General features: G+C 31.2%; 2 protein-coding genes and 1 pseudogene across 4 annotated transcripts; all 3 read left to right on the plus strand.

The window, feature by feature from the left end:
- Positions 1 to 149: 149 nt before the first annotated feature.
- LOC146950247 (uncharacterized) lies at positions 150 to 5,657 on the plus strand. Its single transcript, XM_085748617.1, has 2 exons — positions 150 to 213; positions 4,579 to 5,657. Exons 1-2 carry the CDS (start codon positions 150 to 152, stop codon positions 5,655 to 5,657), a joined length of 1,143 nt encoding a protein of 380 aa, XP_085604743.1.
- Positions 5,658 to 10,415: 4,758 nt separating this feature from the next.
- LOC146950248 (F-box protein At2g27310 pseudogene) lies at positions 10,416 to 11,762 on the plus strand (annotated as a pseudogene). Its single transcript, XR_015027471.1, has one exon. The product of XR_015027471.1 is annotated as an F-box protein At2g27310 pseudogene (transcript).
- A 7,386-nt stretch (positions 11,763 to 19,148) lies between these two features.
- Positions 19,149 to 22,630, plus strand: LOC146950249 (uncharacterized). 2 transcript variants are annotated; one of them, XM_085746190.1, is made up of 3 exons: positions 19,149 to 20,270; positions 20,385 to 20,516; positions 21,128 to 22,630. In XM_085746190.1, the coding sequence occupies exons 1-3, from the start codon at positions 19,818 to 19,820 to the stop codon at positions 22,478 to 22,480; spliced, it is 1,938 nt and encodes a 645-aa protein (XP_085602316.1). In that variant the 5' UTR covers positions 19,149 to 19,817; the 3' UTR covers positions 22,481 to 22,630. The 2 variants fall into 2 exon arrangements, with proteins under 2 accessions (XP_085602316.1, XP_085602315.1); XM_085746189.1 differs by having other exon boundaries at positions 19,676 to 20,270; positions 20,394 to 20,516.
- Positions 22,631 to 23,454: the final 824 nt, after the last annotated feature.

The raw sequence follows: 23,454 nt of genomic DNA on the forward strand, positions 1-23,454 counted from the left end.
CAAATCAAAGGGTCTTTTATAATCTCAAATAAAGAGAAGTATGATTGATTGATGGTATAAAATATTTTCATATTGCAACTGCATTAAAATCATAAAGTTGAGAGGTACATAACATGCGTACAATTAGATCAGATAGATATAGTTGGACGATGGCGTACGTTGTCCAATTAGATAAGAAAATTGCACAGTTGATGGACTGGTATACAGTATATGGTATGAATCCAACCAACTTGGAAGAAGAAAAAAGTGTCCAAAACCCCAACTATCAACTACAACAAGCAAATTGCATCCCTGTATATCTAAAGTCTTGTTAGTGGATGTGAATACCAATTATAGTACTACCATAATTCAATTCGTATTACTAATTTCAATGTATTCTCTCGATAAATATTGCTTCAATTGGTAATAAGTTTAAATATATACTACAAAAAGTGATTTCAACTATCATAATTGACGTGAAGATCTTTTAAATGGTTGATTTGTAAGTATTTTTGTAAATGTTCTGAATTTTGAGACTTGTTCTAATCTTATTGAGCCTTTAGAATGTTACTCATCTTAAAAAAAAAAAATCTATAAACAAATTCAACTTCTTCCAATGGTTCCAATGGTTCTAATGGTTCATTTCATGTGTCTATGTCTTGTTGAGTATTAGGAAATGGTAGTGTTCCACATACCTCAGAATTAATGGTTCATTTCATGTGTCCATGTCTTATTGATTAATTGAAAATGGTAGTGTTCAACGCAACTCAGAAGTCCAAGCCCAAAATAGACAGGACTCGACCCGAATACTCTATTTGATCAATATTATAAGCAAAAAATCACGACAAACTTGATACGTTAGTTATTCAATAAACATATATAATTATTTTTTTATTGATAATAGTTATCGGATGGAGTATTGTGCATAAACAAGAATGCAAATCACACTCTAGAATCGTCAACCAGATCAAAAGTTATGCTATTTAGAGAATACATAGTTTTAAACCGACATTTTCACTTCCAATTATACGACAAATGTATTATAAACACACACAAATAAAATAAGGGAAATGTTAACCGGTGCCCCTGGGGCACTGGTTAAGGAAGCCAAAGGAAGAAATTTTAAATCAAAAAAGACACTTTTTAAACTTTTAATGTATTGATTACACTGTTTTCAATGCAAATATTACTATATTTGCTCCCTTAACCAGTGCCCCGGAGCACTGGTTAACATGACCCATAAAATAAAAGCTTAATTACACTTTTGGCCCCCTAAGTTTCCCAAAGTTGTGATTTTGGCCCCTAAAAAACAACTCTTTTCAGGCCCCCTAAGTTTACTTTCTGTTGCAATTTTGGCCCCCTAGCCCAATTTTGACCTAGTCAACGCTGACGTGGACACATTTTTGTATTTTTTTTATATTTTTTTTACTTTGTAATTAAAAAATAAATATTTTTTTAAATTTTTATAGTAAAAAAACAAAAAACAAATTGTAATTAATTTTTTATTTGTAATAAAAAACAAAAAATATTTTTTGTAATTAAAAAAACAATTTTTTTAAAAAAACTTTTTTATTTGTAATTAAAAAAACAATTTTTTAATTACGAAAATATTTTTTTATTTTTTTAAAATTAAAAATAAAAAAATTTACACACGTGGCGCCTACGTGTCCGTTGACTGGGTCAAAATTGGCGTGGGGGCCAAAATTGCAACATAAAGTAAATTTAGGGGGCCTGAAAACAGTTGTTTTTTTAGGGGGTCAAAATCACAACTTTAGAAAACTTAGAGGGTCAAAAGTGTAATTAAACCTAAAATAAAATAGTACTCCTACAATAAGCACATGTGCGCGTGTATGGTCGATTATTTTACGCAAGGAAGATTTTCGTGGGACCTAAGGATGATGATATTGACATTTGACACCTTCAATTGACTGGTTAATAGATAATGCAAATCTCATGCACTTTTCCTCACTGTTACTGTTAATCAATAATTTTTATGTATCCGAACAAACTAATGTTCACACACGTTCAATCAAAAAATTTAGTTGTCAATGGTCAATATATCACAATTTGTGTTTAGCAAACTACTAGTAATATTAAAGTATTGCTATATTTTTATTTTTGATGTAAAAGTATTAGTGGCTTGTTTATTTATTTTTTTTGAAACAAAGTTTAATTTTGACAATGGGGATACCTCATTAATTACCACTTATAAGATTAATTAGGATGGCCCAACTTAGTTTTACGTATGAACTCGGGCTATTCATCGGTCTACATCAACAGGCCTTAACTGGGTACATTCACTTATTGCTTCAGAATTACCGTACGAAGCAGTAGGAAGATGATTAGATAAATTTTGTTTGTATTGTATTGTTTTAATAGATGAATCAAAATAACCTATTCAATAATTTACAATTTACTAAAAATCAAAATGAGTGGTGTGTTGAGTTGGAGAAATTGTTTTTTATTAAGTAGTAACATAAAAATTTCATGAAACTCTATTTTAAAAGGTGTAAGCCCTATGAAAGGAAAAATGGTCGGTGCTAGTTGCTCCTCACCCCAACAAATAGATACCCTCTGCATCTTTAGGAGCTAGTAGGGCAAGCACTTGATTCACAATAGCATTTCGAATGTTCTCACTCAAAAATCTCACATTTTATAAAGAATCCATTTTAGACCAAAAATTAATATTTTCCTTCCTTGGTATTTCTACCATTGCCAATTTTCTTCACCACATGCCGCTGAAAGTCGTTCCACAACCATGATAAAGCTTTCTATAATAGAGAATCATAAGGTTGAGAAATGCAAACTAAACTAACATACGAACTTCTCCCATATTTGCTAAGAAGCATTCGGCACCAAAGATCGTCTGGTTTTTTTAATAAGGTTCCAAAGCATCTTCATGAAAAAAACCTCATTCGTATATTTTTTTTTTATCCCTAATCCACCATGAAGCTTTTGTTGACAACACATATCCCACTCGATAAGGTGGGGCCTTTCTCCCGTGCTCAGTATCTCCTCATATGAAAATACGTTGGATTTTCTCGATCTCATCATAAATAGATTTGGGAATCTTCACATATTTCATGTGATAATACATAATAGAACTAATCACCTATTTAAACTCAAACTCAAACATTGGTGCTTCCAAGCGCTTAACCTGTTATGGATTTTGTGGACAATGTAATTGATATGACCTTTGTTAGTTCTTCCCAATGATATGTTAGCCCCCATGTATCTTCCCAAACTGCTAACTTAAGAGAAACATGTGTGCTAAGGAAGATCATCTCGAAGTTGATTACTAACATTTTGGGTTTTTTTTTTTGTGTGTGTGTGTGTAGATTTCTAAGTCTTAATCTTTTGACTAGACACTAGACAGACAAGATCAAGATAGGCGTAGCACAATGAGTTTGTTCAATTGAAGCATATGTAAAAGGAACAAGAGCGTCAACAAAACTAAGGTCAGAATTTTAGGGATCATACATGTATACATCGGTTTCCAGTATTATGCTTAAACTTGATCTACCATAATATGAGAAATTCTTTCCATGCAAATGAGAAACAAATAAGGATAGAGAGTATTTCCCTTATATTATACCTTTAGTAGGAGTAAAGGAGTTTGTTTTATCTCCACTCCACAAGATTTCGTAGGTAGGGGATGTGAAACATATTTGGTGAATAACCTGAATAAGTTTATCTCGAAACTTGCACTCCTACAAATATTTCTCGATGATGTTCCAATTAAAGCGATCGTAGGCTTTTTAAATATCAATTTTGATGGCCATATAAACAATTTATCACCATTCACGCGGAACATAGAATGAACCATTGCTTAGGCCGTAATAATGTTATGATGAATGTTGCATCCCATGATAAAGCTCAATGAATGTTCCTTCTTCTCTTAGGTTAAACATTTAGACAAACTTACACTCTCCTCTGTTAAGAAGAGCTTGAATTATATTACTCTTCCCTTTTATGTCAAAATATACACTTTCATCACTTAATATTTATTTTTTAAAAAAATTTAATTGTCTATCGATGAAACTCTAACACACAAAAATATGGAGAGAAATGGTATTTTGATCCATTTTAATATAATCAAAATTATAATGCAGATTTTCTCTAATTTTTATTCATAATATTATTTTTTATAAAATCTTTATTCACTATTAATGAGATGAAGATAGCTCCCACTTATGAGCACATACCATCTCTGATCCGATGTGAGATTCTTTAATATACCGCCTCATGTCCAACAATATTGGGCTTTGTGTCTGGATATAAATGTTGGTGGCCTGCTAGTGGAAGCCTGATAAAGGGTTGCACAACGAATCGTGGAGGATGCTTTCATACCATCTTATAACTTGTGATTGAACCTAACGCAATCCCACAAAAACCAATTTACGAGCGAGGATTGTCCCCACTTATAAACACATGTTTGGATAATCTCTTATTCGATGTGAGACTCTTCAACATTCACAATTTATATATAGAAAGCAATACAAAATAAAATTAAGATATTAGAATAATTATTAAACCCGATCAAATATGACAATTTTTTTTTTAGAGGGAACTATTTAAAAATGAGTTTTATGTTATAAGCCACTAGCGCTGTGGGAACGCCGCTACTGATCGATAACGTCACAAGGAATAGACTATATGACCACTATGCACGGATACTTGTTGACTTGGATCTTTCTAAGAAGGTTTTCTATGAGGTGTTGGTTGAACGAGAGGGTTTTGCTTTCCCCATTGCTATCAAATACGAGGGACTTCCAGACTTCTGCTCACACTGCCACAATATTGGTCACCATATCAATTCATGTCGTAGGCTACATCCCCGCAGAGAGGAAACACATGAGCAGCCACCGGTTGTTGGAAAGAAATCTTTTGATAGTGGTAAGCAACCGATCCATTCGCAGAAATCAAAACAAACCTGGGAGCCGAAGGATAACCCGGAGGGTATTGGATCTTCAAAGGCGTTTGCAGCACCGGATATTGGCCAGCAGGGTGATGTACCAGTAGTGAGGGACACTAATATTCCTGCTCCTGCACAGCAGCATGCTCAAGGCACAGAACCAGATGCTTTGGCCGACAAACAGCACACAGATGGCACGGATATGGCAGCGGATATGACAGATAAGGCTACGGAGCAAACCATACCGAATGATGCAACACAGATGGCTGAACCTCAGATTTCTGCTAATGAAGAGTTACAAGTTACTTACACTTTTGAGGTTCAGTCTGATGCTACAAAAAATTGCAATGAACGGCTACCTAGTAATTCAGTGCATGTGTTAGAGGCGATAGTTGATGATGAGAACATAAGCATGGTTGATGGAGAAATTGAGCACAACAACAGCGTTGCAGAATCCGAGCAGGCAACACCCCAATCACAGCACACACCAAAGCCCTCTTTATTCCAACACACAGCAAACAATATCACAGATGAGGCAGAGGTAAATTTATCGTTTCCGGTCCCTCGTGTACAGCAACATGTTAGCAAGAACATTCAAGATGGTCTTGATTTATGGGCCAGAATCCGTGAATATGATCAACGAATGGCTGATGAAGGCTTCACTCAAGTTCTTACCAAGGCGCAGAAGCAAACTCGTAAAAAGCAAGTCCTTGGCACGTCCTATCAAACCCGCGCAAAGGGTGCTCTTCCATCTTCCAAATGATTCTGTTATATTGGAATGTCTGTATCAGCTGTGCGGACAAATTGACAAATATGGGTCATGGGATTCAAAGTTCTATTTGGTTAGATACTCTTCCGGCTGATCGTCAGTTGCATATGGATTTCTTCGTCATAGAGTAGGTTTGTTTAACTACAGATTTTCTTAGTCTGTAGTAGTTTTTTTTTTTTTTTTCAGTTTTTTTGTTTGTTTTTCTTCTGAGGGTTTTGACCTAGTCCCCCCTCTTCTTGTATATTTGTTTTTCCTTTTTTTAATAAAATTTTAGAGTTTGGCGGCATAGGACGGAGGTTTCCCAGATGCCAACCTAGTTGGTATGTCGGTGTTTCCTCCCGATGTCTGCCATTACTCCTTGCTTAGCAAAAAAAAAAAAGTTTACTCTAAGTTATTAATTCTACGGGAGATTGAGTATATATTTTAACTTAAGAGAAAAGATGAGTTTTAAGTTTTTCACATAAAAGAGAAGTGCAATTTATTCTTTTTTATAACCTATGCACTTCTAGTAGCGTTTGACCCTATAGTTTGTAATGTGCCATTTTTTTTATTGAAATTTTACTTTTATCATCTAAATTTAAAAGTTAAACATCAATAAAACTATATAATTTTATGTATTTTATGTTTATCAGCTAATTCAACCGTTAATTTTATTAAACATTACAAATTCAATCTACTATTTTATTAGTATCAATTTCCCTAATTTTTTTACCGCTATGAATTAATTGTTGCTATAAGATAGCAAACTAGCTTATAGTAAAAGTTAGGGGAATTAATACTAATAGGGTCATGTTAATCAGTGCCCCCGGGACACTGGTTAAGAAAGCAAATATAGTAATATTTGCATTGATAGTTGTGTAATCAATGCATTAAAAGTTTAAAAAGTATATTTTTTGACTTAAAATTTCTTCTTTTAACATCCTTAACCAGTGCCCCGGGGGCACCGGTTAACATTTTCCATACTAATAAGATAGTATTGAAAAAACAACAGTTAAAAAAATAACGGTTATTTTTTTTTTGTTGTATGTGGCTTTCATCAATAAGTTGAGAAGAAAATCAAAGCTCTCAGTTCCTGTGTGACACGTGGTTGTTGCTTTTTTCACGAATTAAAAGATCGTGGTTTCTCAATTTAGTTTTTTTATTGAAATTGGTGTTCTTGTTCTGCAATATGTTAATTTGGTAAAAATAAAATATCAATAATTTTATTTATTGGTAGATAAATAAATGAAGTGAAAGCATTCACTTTAAATATTCACACACACAAATGAAGAATCCCAAATTTCACGACATCAAACTTAACCGTTATTTGAATATATTTGTTTTATAATTTATAGTGTAGATCTTAGTTAAACTTCACTGTCATTATTTCCTCTTTTTATTTCATAGTGTATATAAGTATTAGTTTGTTTTTGTTTTTTTTCTTCAAAAATAGTGAGGGTCAAGACCCGCGTACAAGTAGATATGGGGCCGTCCCTGTTTAAAAGATGTGTACACATAAAAAAAAAGTAGTTCATTGTACACGGTTTAATGATTAGGAAAGGCAACGCTAATGCATATCCAAAAATTCTATAAACTTCATGAATCGTTGTCAAAAAAAGAAGTTCGTGAATCATTATTTAAGCAAGTTGTTAGTATTTATCCATTAATCAAAGGAAAAAATTGACTAACAAACCCAATCAAGAAAAATCCAAAAAGAAGGAAATACCTTAGCTGATTCCAATCAAACAAGGCTTAAATATGGTATTGGTCCCTGCAAAATAGGCTAGTTTTGGTTTTAGTCCCTGCAAAAAAAAATTATAGTTTTTGGTCCCTGCAAAAATAGGTCAGTTTTGGTTTTAGTCCCTGCAAAATTTTTGTTTTTGGAAATAGTCCCTGACCCCAGTTATGTAATAAAAAAATATTAAAAAATTCTGGAAAAATGAAAAATTAATAAAAAAATTATGGAAAAATGAAAAATTAATAAAAAAATTAAAAAATTCTGGAAAAATGAAAAATTAATAAAAAAATTGAAAAAAATATTAAAAAATTCTGGAAAATTGAAAAATTAATAAAAAATTTAAAAAATTCTGGAAAAATGAAAAATTAATAAAAAATTGAAAAAAATATTAAAAAATTCTGGAAAATTGAAAAATTAATAAAAATGAAAAAAAATAAGAAAAAAATTAAAAAATTCTGGAAAAATTAATAAAAATAAAAAATGATTAAAAAAATAAAATAATCTAATAAAATGAAAAATAATGATAAATTCTGAAAAAAATAAAAAAGAGTATCAAATTCTGAAAAAAAAATCGAAATTTTTTGGAAAAAATTAAAATTCTGGAAAAATGAAATTTTCGAAATTTTAATAAAAATTTTGGAAAATTTAATTAGTATATATGTCGAGCTTAGTTTTTTCAGTGTATTTATTTCCAAAAAAATTTCCGGGAATTTTGTGTATTTATAAACCGAGAATAAGGGAAAAAATATGTGTATTTATAAACCGAGCTTAGGTTTTTTGTGTATTTTTCGAAATTTCGAAATTTTCATTAGTATTTTTTCCAGGAATTTTTGTGTATTTATAAACCGGGAATTTTTCCAGAATTTTAATTTTTTTTAGAAAATTTCAAAATTTTATTTTTTCAGAATTTTTTAATCTTTTTATTTTTTCAGAATTTAGCATTATTTTTCATTTTATTAGATTATTTTATTTTTTTAATCGTTTTTTATTTTTATTAATTTTTCCAGAATTTTTAATTTTTTTCCGTTTTTTTAAAAAAAAATTCCATTTTTATTAATTTTTCAATTTTCCAGAATTTTTTAATATTTTTTACAATTTTTTTATTAATTTTTTATTTTTCCAGAATTTTTAAATTTTTTATTAATTTTTCAATTTTCCAGAATTTTTTAATATTTTTTTCAATTTTTTTATTAATTTTCCATTTTTCCAGAATTTTTTAATATTTTTTATTAATTTTTCAATTTTCCAGAATTTTTTAATATTTTTTTATTAATTTTTCATTTTTCCAGAATTTTTTAAAAAATTTTTAGTTTTTTTATTAATTTTTCATTTTTCCAGAATTTTTGCAGGGACCAAAAACTATAAAAAAAAAATTTGCAGGGACTAAAACCAAAACTGACCTATTTTTGCAGGGATCAAAAACTATAAAAAAAATTTGCAGGGACTAAAACCAAAACTGACCTATTTTTGCAGGGACCAAAAACTATAAAAAAAATTTGCAGGGACTAAAACCAAAACTGGCCTATTTTGCAGGGACCAATACCATATTTAAGCCATCAAACAAAGAGGAATTTAAATATGAGTAGTGCTATATAGTGCGACAAATTTGTCGCACAATTTGCACGAATACTCTACCATGTGTATATAACTAACGCCTCATGCTGATTAGCAATTCTTTGACCCAAGTAAGATAAAATATTGTTTTCTGACACAAGTAAGATAATTATTATTTCACAGTATGAATTGCATTAACTTTGTAATGGATTACCACAAAATATTATCCACCAATAGTTTGCAGCGGTGCTCTGCCACAAAGCATCCTTTAGAAATATTGCAGTGTAAATTCAACAAAGCCTCACCATCAAGGTGCACATTGTACATCATATCATACCTAACGACTTAATGATTCCATTTTTCTACTATCAAAGGTAAGTGTCGTGGCCAAAATAAAAACGTTGAAGTGATAAAGTTAATTAAATGGAAAATAAAAAAAAAAAATTAAATGGAAAATAAGAAAGGGAGATATGGCTGGAATTAGACTTTAAAAAGAGAGAAAATTGAAAATTGAGGAATTCGTGCAATTCGTGCGACACATTTTGTCGTACCATAAAGCATTTTCCTTTAAATATTATTATCCACGTAACGGGATTACGCCAACTTCATTACCACTAACTAATTAACAGCCACTCTTGACTCTTGACTACATTGTTTCCTCAACTTGTATTACCATTAACCACGCAAATCACGAGTCCCTTTCCTAATCCTCTTCCTACCTCTCACCATATTTTTTTTAAGTAGTATAGCCACAAGAAATTTATGGGATGTTCTTATCAATTTAGTTATGTTCACAAGAACACATCTCATCATATTTATTTTATAATGAATCAATATTATCTACACATTATTGTATAGATTAATTTTTGAGTTGAATAAAATCGTATAAAACACATAATCTTTTATTAATCTGAAAGAGGTTTATTGTTATCTCATCAAAGTATTCTTAAATTCTCATCGTTGTTTATATAGACGAAATGACAATTATTATTCCAAACTCATACATAAGCTAATGATCCTAGGTTCAAACTCTAATTATATTCCACTTATCAATTTTAACATTTTTGTCAATTAAGTAGACGATTCTCTTCAAGATTAGGTGTGACTTTTCAGCAGACACCCTCGTCAAAGTTGAAGTCGGTGTTGAGGCGGGTGGCACTTTGGTGACATTAATGTCACGGTGACATTAAATCTGAACCACACATTGTCATTGTCATTGCATCTGGGCCACACAACACATCTAATGTCACCCAATGTGTGACCCAGATTTAATGTCACCGTGACATTAATGTCACACAAGTATTTCCCGTGTTGAGGCTTAATATCCAAGACTAAGCCATATTTTTAGGACTTTTTTCTTTTTTTTCTTTTCTTTTGTCATTCTACCAAAAAAAAAAAAAATGCTCTACACGTCAATTTCAAACTATAGTAAATCAGTCTATTATCCACCTATATAAAACCCACACCTCTTTCCCCTCTCCACACTTTTCATTTCACACACAACACAAAATCTTCATCCTTTTTCCTTCTAAAACCCTTCCAAATATTCATTCCAACACAAATAAGTTATCATTTTAATTTATGGACTCACCCATCACCACCATCCACCCCGACATACTCCAATCTCACATCCTCACCAGACTCGACGGCACATCACTCACCTCCGCCTCCTCCACCGCCACCCACCTCCACAACCTCTGCACCGAACACCACCTCTGGCAAAAAATCATCACCTCCACATGGCCATCTCTCAATAACCCCCTCGCCACGTCACTCATCTCCACCTTCCCCTCCTCTCACCGCTCCATCTTCTCCGACTCCTTCCCCTCCATCCATTATTCATCTTCATCTTCAGATACTTCGTCTTCATCGGTTTTATCTGCTACGAAGGAATTAGTCTCCGCAGTTGATATATATTACAAGGGCAAACCTGTCTTTTCAAAGCTTCTAAGAACAGAGACACATAAAGGATGGTTTCTTTGTTCACCTCTATGGATTGAAATTCTAGAACCAAATGAAACTATTGAAACAAATATTAAGTTTGAACAAAACGACGTCGTTGAATGGTTAGAACAAAATTTGAGTCTAAGTTGGATTATTATTGAACCGACACGTAAGCGTTCGGTTAACCTCTCAAGCCGGTTACCGGTAACAGTAAGAAGACATTGGCTTACGGGGGAGTTAGAGGTTTTATACGGTACGGTAATGGGAATGGTGCAGTGTATGGTGAAGGTCACGTGCTGTGGGAAAGTGGGGGGTGAGATGCACGTGAGTGGGGTGAGTTTTAGTATGGAGGATATGGATGGGAGACATTTGATTGGGAGGGATAGTTTGGGGATTTTGGTTGGGGCTATGGAGAAGGGTGAGAGGAGGAAAGTGGATGTTGAGAGAGAGAAGAAGAGGTTTGAGGAGTTTGGTGGGAGGAAGAGAGAGAGAAGAGAGAGAAAGTTGAGGAGAGAGAGGGTTATGGATATGATTATTATGGTGATTGCTATTGTTGTTTTTGCTTTTCTTTTTCGATTTTTGAGGTTTTGGGTTTAATACATCGATCAATTAAGTTTACTTTTTTTTTTTTTTTACCTTGTAGGGATGGGGATAGAATGCATAATACTCCATCCGTCTCTATATGTAAACACTTTTTTATTAGAGGAAAAGAGTGGTTACATATAGGGACGGATGGAGTATATTACTAAGGTTGATACTTGATAGAGAAAAAGAGGAAGTGAAAATTTGTAATACAAAGGGAACCAACATATACATTATACAATTATATTATACAATAGTACAATATACATGTATCTATTGGAAATTCAAAGTTTGTTGAATCATTTCTTCTTTTGATTGATATACTATGGTTAAGCAAATTAAGAGTAATGCTAGTAAGAGAGATATTGTGTAAGAATTTACATGGTTTTAACTTTGAGTGTGTTTGCTAGAGATTTTGAACATGATTGAAGATGAAAAGTGAAAACACATGAAAATGAATAGTTATGCGTAGTGGATCAGTTGCTAAAACAGAATTTGAGTTGATTTGTAACATTATTTTTCTAAATCATCCAATTCTTAAGAGAATGATGCCCTCAAATATGAAGCATGTACTTCTAATTTAGGGAAGTTATTTGATTAAAACAAATTTATGTTTCTTCTGTTAAAAGACAAGTTGATCTAAGTTTATAATGTCTATATATCCCTAAAAAATTGTTTAAATAAGAGAACTTAAAAATGAAAATGCAATCTCCTAAAGAAATATAGGTATTTCAACTTGTACTTGTACGCGAATCTATGTTTAAAAATTAAGTTATTCCAAATATTATTTTAATATTATTATATTATGTGCTTGAGAAGGTCAACTCTATGAGTAAAGACTGTCTCACATCATCCAAACAATGCTTGAGAAGTTCTATATGGAAAATAAGGATAGAAAATAGACGCAAAAAGATAGGGTAGTGTTAATTTGTGCTCTTAGGGCACATGTTAAGAAATAAAAAAAAAATATTCTCTTAAACCATGTGCATTCAATTCATTAAAACATTAAAGGTTAAATTTAATGCACTCATTCTAATATATTATTTCTACATTTGGTTTCTAAATTTGAACCTTAAAGGTACAAGTTAACACTTCCCAAAAAGATATTAGTTTATTCGGCGTCACATTAGTTTCTTTATCTTTTTTGATATTCCACATTAGTTTCTTTAGGCCTAACCAAATATTTGTTTATTTTAGGCCTAACCAAATATTGATTTCCCCTCTTAGTCAATGTCTGTTTTATAAAATCCGCTCAGTCAACTCTTATTAACAAAAAAAACCATATATCCCTAAAATAATTCAATATAAATCATTTTATCTTTCAACTATTGAATAAATTTTAATGTTTTTAATATAAAATTTATTTTACACACTCTTCAAATCTTCTTAAATCTATTCTATATCTATACTATATATAAAGAAAATAGCATGTTTTGACTCTTTTGGACTGTCTTTTTCTTTTTTCAAAATTATCCTCAACTTTTTTAGACTGTCTTTTTCTCTTTCCAAAATTATTCTCAACTTTCAATACAAATAAAAAAACACATATAACAAATAGATAAAAGTAAATTCAAATATTAAAATAAAAGTGTAACAAACTAGATGAGTATATTTATACTTACTTTTTCATTATTCTAATTATACTCTTAAACAACTTTTTCATTATTCTAATTATACTCTTAAACAACTTTTTCGATAATAAAAGTTGTTGGTGTCATTAAAAAATAAGAATTTAGATTATATTGTTGGTGTCATTGAAGTAGATAATCATGATTAGTTTGATTTGTTATAACTTGGAAGCAACAAACATTTATATTTTTAGTTTTAATCAAAATCAAAATTTCATAAAAAAACACTGTACATAATTTTCAAACGTTAGCGCAACCGCTAGTTAAACATAAAAAGAAGAGTACCATTTTCATGAAATGAATTCATAAAAATGGAAAGTTGCTTTTCTCACATCTATTGTTTCTTAGAAACACATGGAAATGACCAAAAACACTCCACTTATAGTTAACTACCGCTGGTTTATAACTAGAAAACTAGGGTTTTTTTTTATTATCTCCATGTGTTTCTAGGAAACAATGGATGTGAAAATAGCAAGTGTCTAAAAAATATTGATCAAACCCATATGGAGCCCATATTTATATGGATCTAGCACCAAAAACAGCCCAAGCCGTCCTCTATTCCCATTCTCCACCCTAATGCCCAAGTTTCAATTGATTGCTCTTTAAACATCTAAAAAGTGTCGAACGATAGTTAATTATCGTTCAAATTATTTTTTAAATTGATTCAACTAATTTAAATTGTACCAAACAACAATTAGCTATTGTTAAATAGCTGTCTGTAAGTAATCGTCAGATGCTTAAAGAGCGATCACCCAAGTTTCACGCACCACAACAGTCCACTCAATAATAGAGGTTTTTTTTTTGTTGGTATAATGATAGAGGCTTTCTCACTATAATACGAGTAATAAATATTTTCTTTTGGAACTTATACATTTTGTATTTAATATATAACTTATTAATAAATAATTTTTGTTTTTTAATAAAATCTTTCTACATTTAGTTGTTTTAATATGTGCAATATTGCACATGTTCGATAAATCTATATACTAAAAGATGTTTCATCAGGGCTGACCCTAAGCATAGGTCGGGGGTGCGATGGCCTAGGGCCCATGCCGATAGGGGGCCTAAATTTATTTATTTATTTATTTATTGTATGGTTAGAGGCGCATATTATAATATTAGGTTTATATGGGAAAGTACACTAAAATGCCCCAAATATTGACATGATGTGGAGCTGGGCTGAAGCCTGTTAATGTTTCGGCCATTTTTACGCAATTTGCTATATATATCCCATTTTAACACAAAGATTTCTATAAACACCCTCCCAATAAAAAAATTGGTTGTTCTTAACAATGTGCCAAAAAAATTATTATCAAAGAAATTGGTGATATTTTTTTGTCCCTTTGTTCCTAATAATGTGCCTCACTAATATTAAAAATATTGGTGATATTTATTATCCAAGAAATTGGGATAATTTTATAACAAAATAAATTATATTTTAGTTGAAAATGGGCTTAATAGAGAAATTAATCTTAATCTTGTCTTTTAAGGGTTCCAAAAAATTAAATTATATAAATATAAGTTTCTTGAATTGATTGAAAGAATTGCGAAAATTTCAATCAATATAGTTAAAATTTCTTAGGTGCTAAATATTCAGTCTTTATTTTTCAATATAGTAATGTCAATTTTCTTAGGTGTTAAAATTTCAGTCTCTAATTTTTAGATGCTAAAATTTCATTCTACTTTGCTTAGCCTATTGTTCTCTACTTCTCCGGTATTTTATTTTGCTTTGGTGTCTATGAAGTTTTTGATTTATATTCAAATGTTGCTTAAAAAAACATTTATTTGGTAGTGAAAAGCAAAAAAAAAAAAAAAATGAAATGAAGAGCTATAAAAATCACAACAATAAGCTAAATTTTTTTATTACGTATTATGTAAGGGGCTATTTTCTTATATATTATACCTAAACCCCGAAAAACTCTAAGAACGACCATGTGTTTCATATATATATATATATATATATATATATATATATATATATATATATATTTCTAATTAAACTACAGTTTCATATTTTTCAAAGTGCACAAATTATTTGGACCAAAGAAACTGCACAAATTCTTTTCACAAAAAAAAAAACTGCACAAATTAATTCTTCATTTAACACAAATTTAGTGATTTGACCATATACCATATACATTCACATGGATGTTAGAGTTGGAAAATAGAACCTATGCATGCTAAAATTTTATTCATTCTCTTTTCTTTGAAGTAGACTCCTTAGCTCTCATTGGTAATAATAAAAAAGGATATCACATTCATTGTTGTCGCTCTCCAATCTATTTTGGATGACATATTTCATTCTCTCAACCTTCAAGATTTGATTGTTCAAATATCTCATATTTATAGAGAAGTTAATAGTGTGCGGGTCTTCTAGCAAACTTGATCACAGCATTGATATTTTAATTAGACTATCGTAGATTCTTCTCCTCTCTTAATCTTAAGTTACATTTTGATGTGTAGCACCTCTAGGCTTATTCTTAGTTCTTTCCTTCTTCTATAAAAAAATAAACAAAAATAGCACCAATATAATGATTGGGAGAAAGTTGTGGGTTTTGTCTTGCTTTTTCCTTTCTTGTTGCTTGGAAAAGTCTGCCTAGTATAGCCTCCTTTGCTGTATAATAGTAATAATAGCAATTAATAAAATTGTTATAGCTGTTGTTGAACTTGTCTGTTTCAATTATTTCCCCACATGAAAAAGGCACTTAAATGTGGATGTTTCATGTTGGTCCTTGATTTTTCATAATAGAAATAATAACACATTTTTGTTGTTAATGATAAATAACACATCTTTAGCATCTTGTGAAGGAAACATAGAACAAAATCTGGAGTATCTTGTTTTGCCTTGTTGGCAATGTTTGAAATAAGGACGTCTCTCAACAACCTGAACATGTGGATGATGAGAGATTGACGAATGTGGCCACTAATATTTTTTAGAACTTCGATAATTTATCTTTTTTTTTTTTTTTTACGGTCCAATAATTTATCTATCATTCAAGTATTCCATAACTTCTTTTCTCAACATTAGTTTTCTTATCTTATCAAAATAAGAATGCCACCAAGCACTAAGGTCAACACGTTCCATTAGATAATTAAGTGAACTTTTAATCAATGTACGTGTAAAAGTTCAATCTATTATCACCGTTGAATTATTAGAACGGTTTGATTTTATTCGTAACAACTCCTAAAATCACACATGGATGATTGTTATATGTCGACAATATAAACATTTTACGAATGTATTAAAATTAAACTCTTAAAATTTTATTTGCTTCCAATAATGGTTTATTTATACTCCCTCCGTCTCACAATTATTGTCTCTTTAGCATTTTTTCTTTTTCTCAAAATAATAGTCACTTTACAATACCAATGCAGCATTTATTATTTTTTCCACTATTATACCCCTATTTATTGAATTTCATCCAACTTAACTACTCCACTAACTACAATTAATAAGGGTGTTTTAGTAAATGCTATTAATTTTACCATTGAAATCAACACAATTAATCATTTCCTTGATAATCGTGCACAAACCTTAAACGACTAATATTGTGAGACGGAGGGAGTATAAGGGAGCTTCTTCGGTCCAATGCTTTATAACGTGGAAGAATCTACAATGGACATGAAAAGGAACACATCCTTACTTTTGCCAACAAAATGAAAGAAGAGTGTTAACCTACGCTATTTAACACACATTTTTAAACACATTTTTTTTATTGGTTAAAACTCATATGATTCTTATTAAATTAATACGAGATCCATATGTTTTAACGAGATCTTTGTGAATATTATCCAATAAAACAAATGTGTTAAGAAATGTGTGGTGTAACGATACTCACCACATGGAATAAACAAAGATAATTTTATTATAAGGGATACACCACCCCATAGTAATATTCAAAATGCATACATCAAATTTCTTTAGTTGCTAGTCTCTTTTAAAGTGATCTCCAAAAACCTCGGCCTTTCATGGAATATCAATCTTCCATACCTTTTCCAAAGTCTATCAAACTTGGATCACTAGATTGAACATTTATACGCAAAACCAATGACAATCCCTCAACAATAAAAAAAATGTTAGACATCATATATAAATTCATACAAGATACTCAAAATTTTATGGATTAGTCTTGACATGAGATTATAACATCAAGATTGAAGAGCGTGTGACAGAAAAAATAAAGCACAAATGGCATTTAAATTATATCCAGTCCGATTTTGAAAACATTGATGTGTTCGACTGAGAAAAGAGAACATGGAAAGAATAGTGTACGTACGTGATCAGATCAGGAAATGAATCAAAGGGGTGGAGGCGGGGTCTCCATGCCATGCATCGGCCATGATGCACTCTGTTGTTTAGTTTTCCTATTGACCATTGGATTAGTTAAACATCAAAATCCAGTGATGACTTCCTCAACTTTCAGCTTGCTTGCATGGGCCCCACCACCTCGTGCCCTTCTGCCTATGTGCGTGAGAGTGATCTTGTTCTTGTATGAGGACGTGAGTTGCATTTGGTGATGATAAATGATTGATTGGAATTTTGGATGTAGTAGTACACATTGGAGCATAGATTTATTGAAGTCTTTCACTAATGAAATTTTACACTACAATGTTTTTAAGGTAAACACTTTAGTAATGAAATGATTATTAGCTTATGCTTATAAGTGTATCATTATCATTTATGTATTGGACATCATTGTATTCATCTTCTGGTTACTACTAAATTCTTTTTCATCATCAAGAGTGTATCAAATGTCCTCACTTATTCACTTTAAAGGTGAATTTCTATCCGTTAGGTTACTTGACCAAATAAAAAAAAGTGTACCAAATGTATGATACGGTAAAATAATGATATCTTAATTTTTACTATTATTTACGAATCAAACACATAACAGAATACATGTTTATTCTATCACTGTCAAGTCATATCCTAATACAGCTTTATATCATAAAAATGTAAACATGTCTATTCTATCTGCACACCAAACAAATATTAGAGTTTAGTTCAACATTTTTAATTATTTTTTCTCAGTTCAATAGGACACCATCTTTACTAATTGATGATGACTCGTTGACACACTTGGATGGATTATGTTAACATCTATGAAGCCCGGATACGTAGTGTGATACGGGTACGATACGATACGGGTACGCGAATACGCGAAATTTTTAAAATTTAGGATACGATACGGCTAAGATACGTTAACAAAATATTTATATTAAAATTTATATGTGTGTAAAATACTTAAAAAAAACATTGATTACTCATACTATATAATCATAAAAGTTACAATTTACAAAAAAAAAAAAAAATACATATGATCAAAATAAAAAATGTAAAGTTTTTGTATAAATCATATTCTATTTTCATTCATATGTTAGGATATCAACAAATGTATCAATAAAAGAACTCAAAACAAAGTTTGTTTAATGTTGATTGATTAAATCTCCCCTCTCTCATTACTTTCATCCACCAAAATCATAATATTTAATTTGTTAATTGAAAAGTAATTATAGTGATTCGTATCTTAAATTTTCACAACAAAATTTCATTTTTATACACTTCATTTTTTTTGGATACGTCTGTGTGAAGTATCTTATAAGTATCTGTGTGTATCCGTCGATTATCTTTTAAGTATCCGATAAAATATATATTTTAAATTAAAATAATTAATTCCGATACTTCTGGGATACGGTATCCGGAGTATCCGCGGAGTATCGGTATCCGATACGTATCCGACACGGGTACGGCACCATTTTGGAGTATCCGGGCTTCATAGGTTAACATGCTTTTCTCTAAGATGCATGTTATTAATAGAATCTGTCTTATAATTATCAAATCAGGGGATTATCTTCACAAAATGCTTTTACTAGTACAATCCATCAAATTATGAAGTCAATTATCATTGAAATCACCCTCATCAAACCACTATTATTGAACATTCAATGAATCAATTAGTATATATCTTGACTAGGCTCCAATGAGAAGAATTATTTGAATTTCAATTAACTTTCTTTCATGACATTATTAAAATATTTGTTTTTTTCTTCATGACACCTATTGAGCAAATCATTGCCATTAAATAAATTTTAAATTTGCTATAAGGAGAAATAGTACTATAGTATATCACTTTTTCTAACTTCTAACTAACCAAATGGCCATTGAATTGTGACCACTTTTCTTCATATCTTCTTCTCATTCTTCTTTCACTTTCATAATTCTCTGATCCCTTTTCCTTTCCCTCTCAATCAACTTAAAGCTTCCATTTATTGCTAACCCTTAACGTATCTTCCAATATATGTTGACAGATTCCCACTTTTTTGGTCCTCAAATCCCTTTACACATTCAAATACGCTATTCTAGGGACCAAAAAGAACAAGTATACATGATCTTTCACAACCCACTTTACACTAACTTCAATGCTAATAGTTCCATCATCTTACCAAAACATTGGAAAAATCCCATAATGCTGACCTCAACTTGAACTCCCACAAACACTCCTCTCATAAAACTTTTGCATCCAAACCAAACACCTTCCTAACCTCATCCAATGTTTTTAAATTGCAGTTGCCGTCGCGTCGCAATTCTTGACATTGCTAAGAATTGCGATCGCGGACCTTTTTTTTTATAAAAACTTCCATTAGAATCATCACTATTTATATATGATCCAATAAATCTTATAAATTTGAGATATTTGCTCACTGATTTTTTGTTTCACAATTTCCATTATGTCCTCGTGTCAGACAAAACATCTTAAACAGAAACATAACAAGATCAGAAAACGAGGTTGTTCCTCCACTTCGTCTTCATCACCCTTTTCAAGAAGATATAGATTTAAGAGAGCCATTTTAATGGGGAAGAAAAGTGGATACAATACACCAGCACCTATGTGGAAAACAAGTTCAAAGTCACCTTCTATGGCAACTCATCATCACCATGCCACAAAAAACACAGCTTTGCATTGTTCACGTTCTGGATTACCTTTGAAAGAGAAGAAAGAAATTTCTGTGTCTGCTAGAAAACTTGCTGCTACACTATGGGAAATCAATGATTTAACTCCTTCAAGGATCAAGAAGGAATCAATGAAAAGCAATAAGGAAAGAGACAAAGTTGAGAGGTTATGTAGATCAGTGTTGTTGGGACCACAAAAGTTAGATCCATTGGTTAGTCCTTTCTCAGAGGTAAATTACTAAATTCATATAAAAGTTTTTAATTTTTATTTTTTCATTTGTGAATAAACTTTGTTAGTTCAATGGTGAAAATGAAATCCTGTTTTTTTTACAAATATGATTAAGGTAAAGCAGAGAACAAAAGGTATTGAAGTTGATGGCTGCAAAAGAATTGTGTCAGATTTATCTCAACAATTTCACTTTGTTGATCCCTGCTTTAGAGGCATGGATGCTGGTTGCAATGCTGATTTAATAGAGGTAAGTTTTGTAATGAATATAATCAATTAGAAATCTGGTACACATATTTCATTATGCTTAATCATCATATACTATACCATTTTTTATTAGATTAACTAATGATCAACATGATGATATGTTACAATAATAAAAATAGACACAAATTAGTTGTGAAGTTTTAAAATCTGTTGACTTTGATTGTCACACAGTTTTTGGTTGACAATGATACAATAGAATCACGTTGAACTACTGTGATTTTGACAAAAAGCTACAATTTAGAGCTTCAACAAAATCACGGCGTGCCAACGTGTTTTTGCCAAATTCACCGGTCCAAACATACACTTAACATATTATTATATATAAAAGTTAGTTATAATAGTGTTCAGTCAAGAAAAAAGTTAGTTATATTAGTTTGTTACACTAGTTAGTTGTTCTTCTTATTGACTATATAAACCTTATGTATGCACTGATGCAGTTCATTCTCTCATTATCAATATAATTTCCATTTTACTTTTCACTTCTCAATGCCTTCTATCAAGAATAGTGATACATATTAGATTATGATTTCATCTATACTTATTTATTTTTGGTCACGGTTGAGAAGGATCAAGTTAAACTATGTTGAAATGCAGAATGTTAGCAATAAGCCAAAACGCAAGAAGAATTGTGGTAAATGTAAGGTTGGAGTCAAGAACCGTCTTAAGGAAGCTAAAAGCGGCGTATCTACATTGAAGAAGCTTCTAAAGGTGTTAAGTCAAATTGTCGTTGAAGAGAAGCATTCGTTGAGCAGCATGCCCCTCATCTTGGCTATGAGTAACGAGCTTGATCTCGCCCGCAACCAAATCGATCAATTCATTCAAGAACAAAGCTCCAATCAGAACAATATTGAGTATCTCATGAAGCATTTTGAAGAGGAAAAGATTGCTTGGCAAAGAAGAGAAAGAGAGAAGATTCGCGAGGTGACAATGAGCATAGCGCAAGAGCTTGAATTTGAGAAGAAGCTAAGGAGGCAAACTGAGAGACTGAACATGAAGATTTCCAAAGAAATGGAGAACATAAAAAATTCCTATTCAAAATTGTCGAAAGAACACGAAATGGAGAAAAGGGCTAAAGAGATTTTGGAGCAAGTTTGTGATGAATTAGCCAAAGGTGTTGGAGAAGATAGATCACAAGTAGAGGAAATGAAAAGGGAATCAGAGAAAATTCGAGAAGAAGTTGAAAAGGAGAGAGAAATGCTTCAGTTAGCCGATATTTTGCGCGAAGAACGAGTCCATATGAAGCTCTCAGAAGCCAAGTATCAATTTGAAGAGAAAAGTGCAATGCTAGAAATTCTAAGAAATGAGCTTGAGAACTTTATAAGAAATAAAGAAGAAGAGAAAGGTGATGACATTGATGTTAATCCAGGGCTTAAAAAACTCAAGGATCTTGAATTCTATTTGAACAAAACATTTTTGGAATTTCAAAATCTAGATGAAGATAACGATTCAATAGAGCATGAAGATGAGTCAGTTGAGAGTGATCTTCAATCTATTGAATTGAATATGGACAATGACAAAAAAAGTTACAAGTGGAATTATTCTTGTGAGAATATTCCACTTTTTGAGGCAAAAAGAGTTTCAATTGATAAAGATATAGGGAGAAGATCTTTTAAAGATTGGGGAAGTATTTGCTTCAACAAGGGAACTACAAATAGTACTAAAAAGAAGGACTTTGATGGTATAAATATTCAAGAAAGTTTTGATCAGCTTGAAAGTGGAAAATCAATTGAATTTATTTTTGGAGATGAAATACAAGATGATAAAGAAGAAAATGAGGGTTATACCTATAAGCCTATTATGAGTCTAAGAGACCATATATCATTTCCAGATTTTGATAAAGAAAGTGGTAAACTTTTGAGTTTGAGGTACATTGATGGGGAAGGAGAGGAAAATGCCCTGGCTTTGGAGGGACATGATATGAAGAAAGATTGTGCACGAAGAAAATAAAAGGATTTTTCAATTTTTTTTATAGGGTAGTGTTAGTTATATTGAAAAGCTTATTCAATTTCTGTTTTGTGTTAGTATTTATTTTTCATGGAGAGTTTATATTCAGCACAAACAAAGTTTACACCAACATATTCTCAAAATTTACCTAAAGTTTTGTGTTAAATTAATCAAACCTAAACTACCTCAAGGAGGTCCATTTAAGTGCAGCTTGGAAAATGAACAATAGGTCAAGTAACATTATCAGTAACAATATACAGTGTTTTCTAATCAAATTTAAACTAGTAACTGGAGATGGAAATTTGGATGCTTAAAATTTATATTTATATATATAAGTTCAAATCTTTCAAGGTTTCTTCCTTATTTATTCGTTTTAACGTTAACGTATGATGCAAGTAAAGAAAGACTAAACTTAAGGCATTATTTTTCTTTAGTTAGCTTTTGTGCTTTAATAAAGCTACTTTTCTTGCCAGTTGCCACCAACAAGTTTGTATCAACAAACAGTAAACGATGTAAAGGTATGGAACTCTGACATGTTGGCATGGTTGCATAATTGTAGTGAGTTAATCACATTTGGATTCTTTGAATCATGTATCAAAAAAGATTTAACAAGTGAGGGACATATCTCACTTCTAAACCATTTTTGTAAAGTTAACTTCAACTTAACTTAAATTCTAAGAAAAATTGTATGTAATTTACTAAGGTAGTAAACTTGAGGATTGAACTACCGAACGGAATAAGACATTCGAGACTAGTCGGTAGTCATACACAAATATATAGAAATTTGCGTAGAAATGAAAAACAAACTGTCAACAAATTGTGTCTCTAACTCTTTCTCATTCGCCAAAAATAGGAGATTAAACTAAATAATTAGTTTGATCCTATCTGATTTAAAAATTGGTCATGAAACTGCACAACCACATAGTAAGGAATTGGACCCAAACAAGAATTTTTGTCCACCACCAAACCACGAGCCA

Source organism: Medicago sativa, chromosome 2, assembly GCF_051527215.1.
Source record: "Medicago sativa cultivar Bolivia chromosome 2, Bolivia_mono, whole genome shotgun sequence".
Taxonomy (NCBI): domain Eukaryota; kingdom Viridiplantae; phylum Streptophyta; class Magnoliopsida; order Fabales; family Fabaceae; genus Medicago; species Medicago sativa.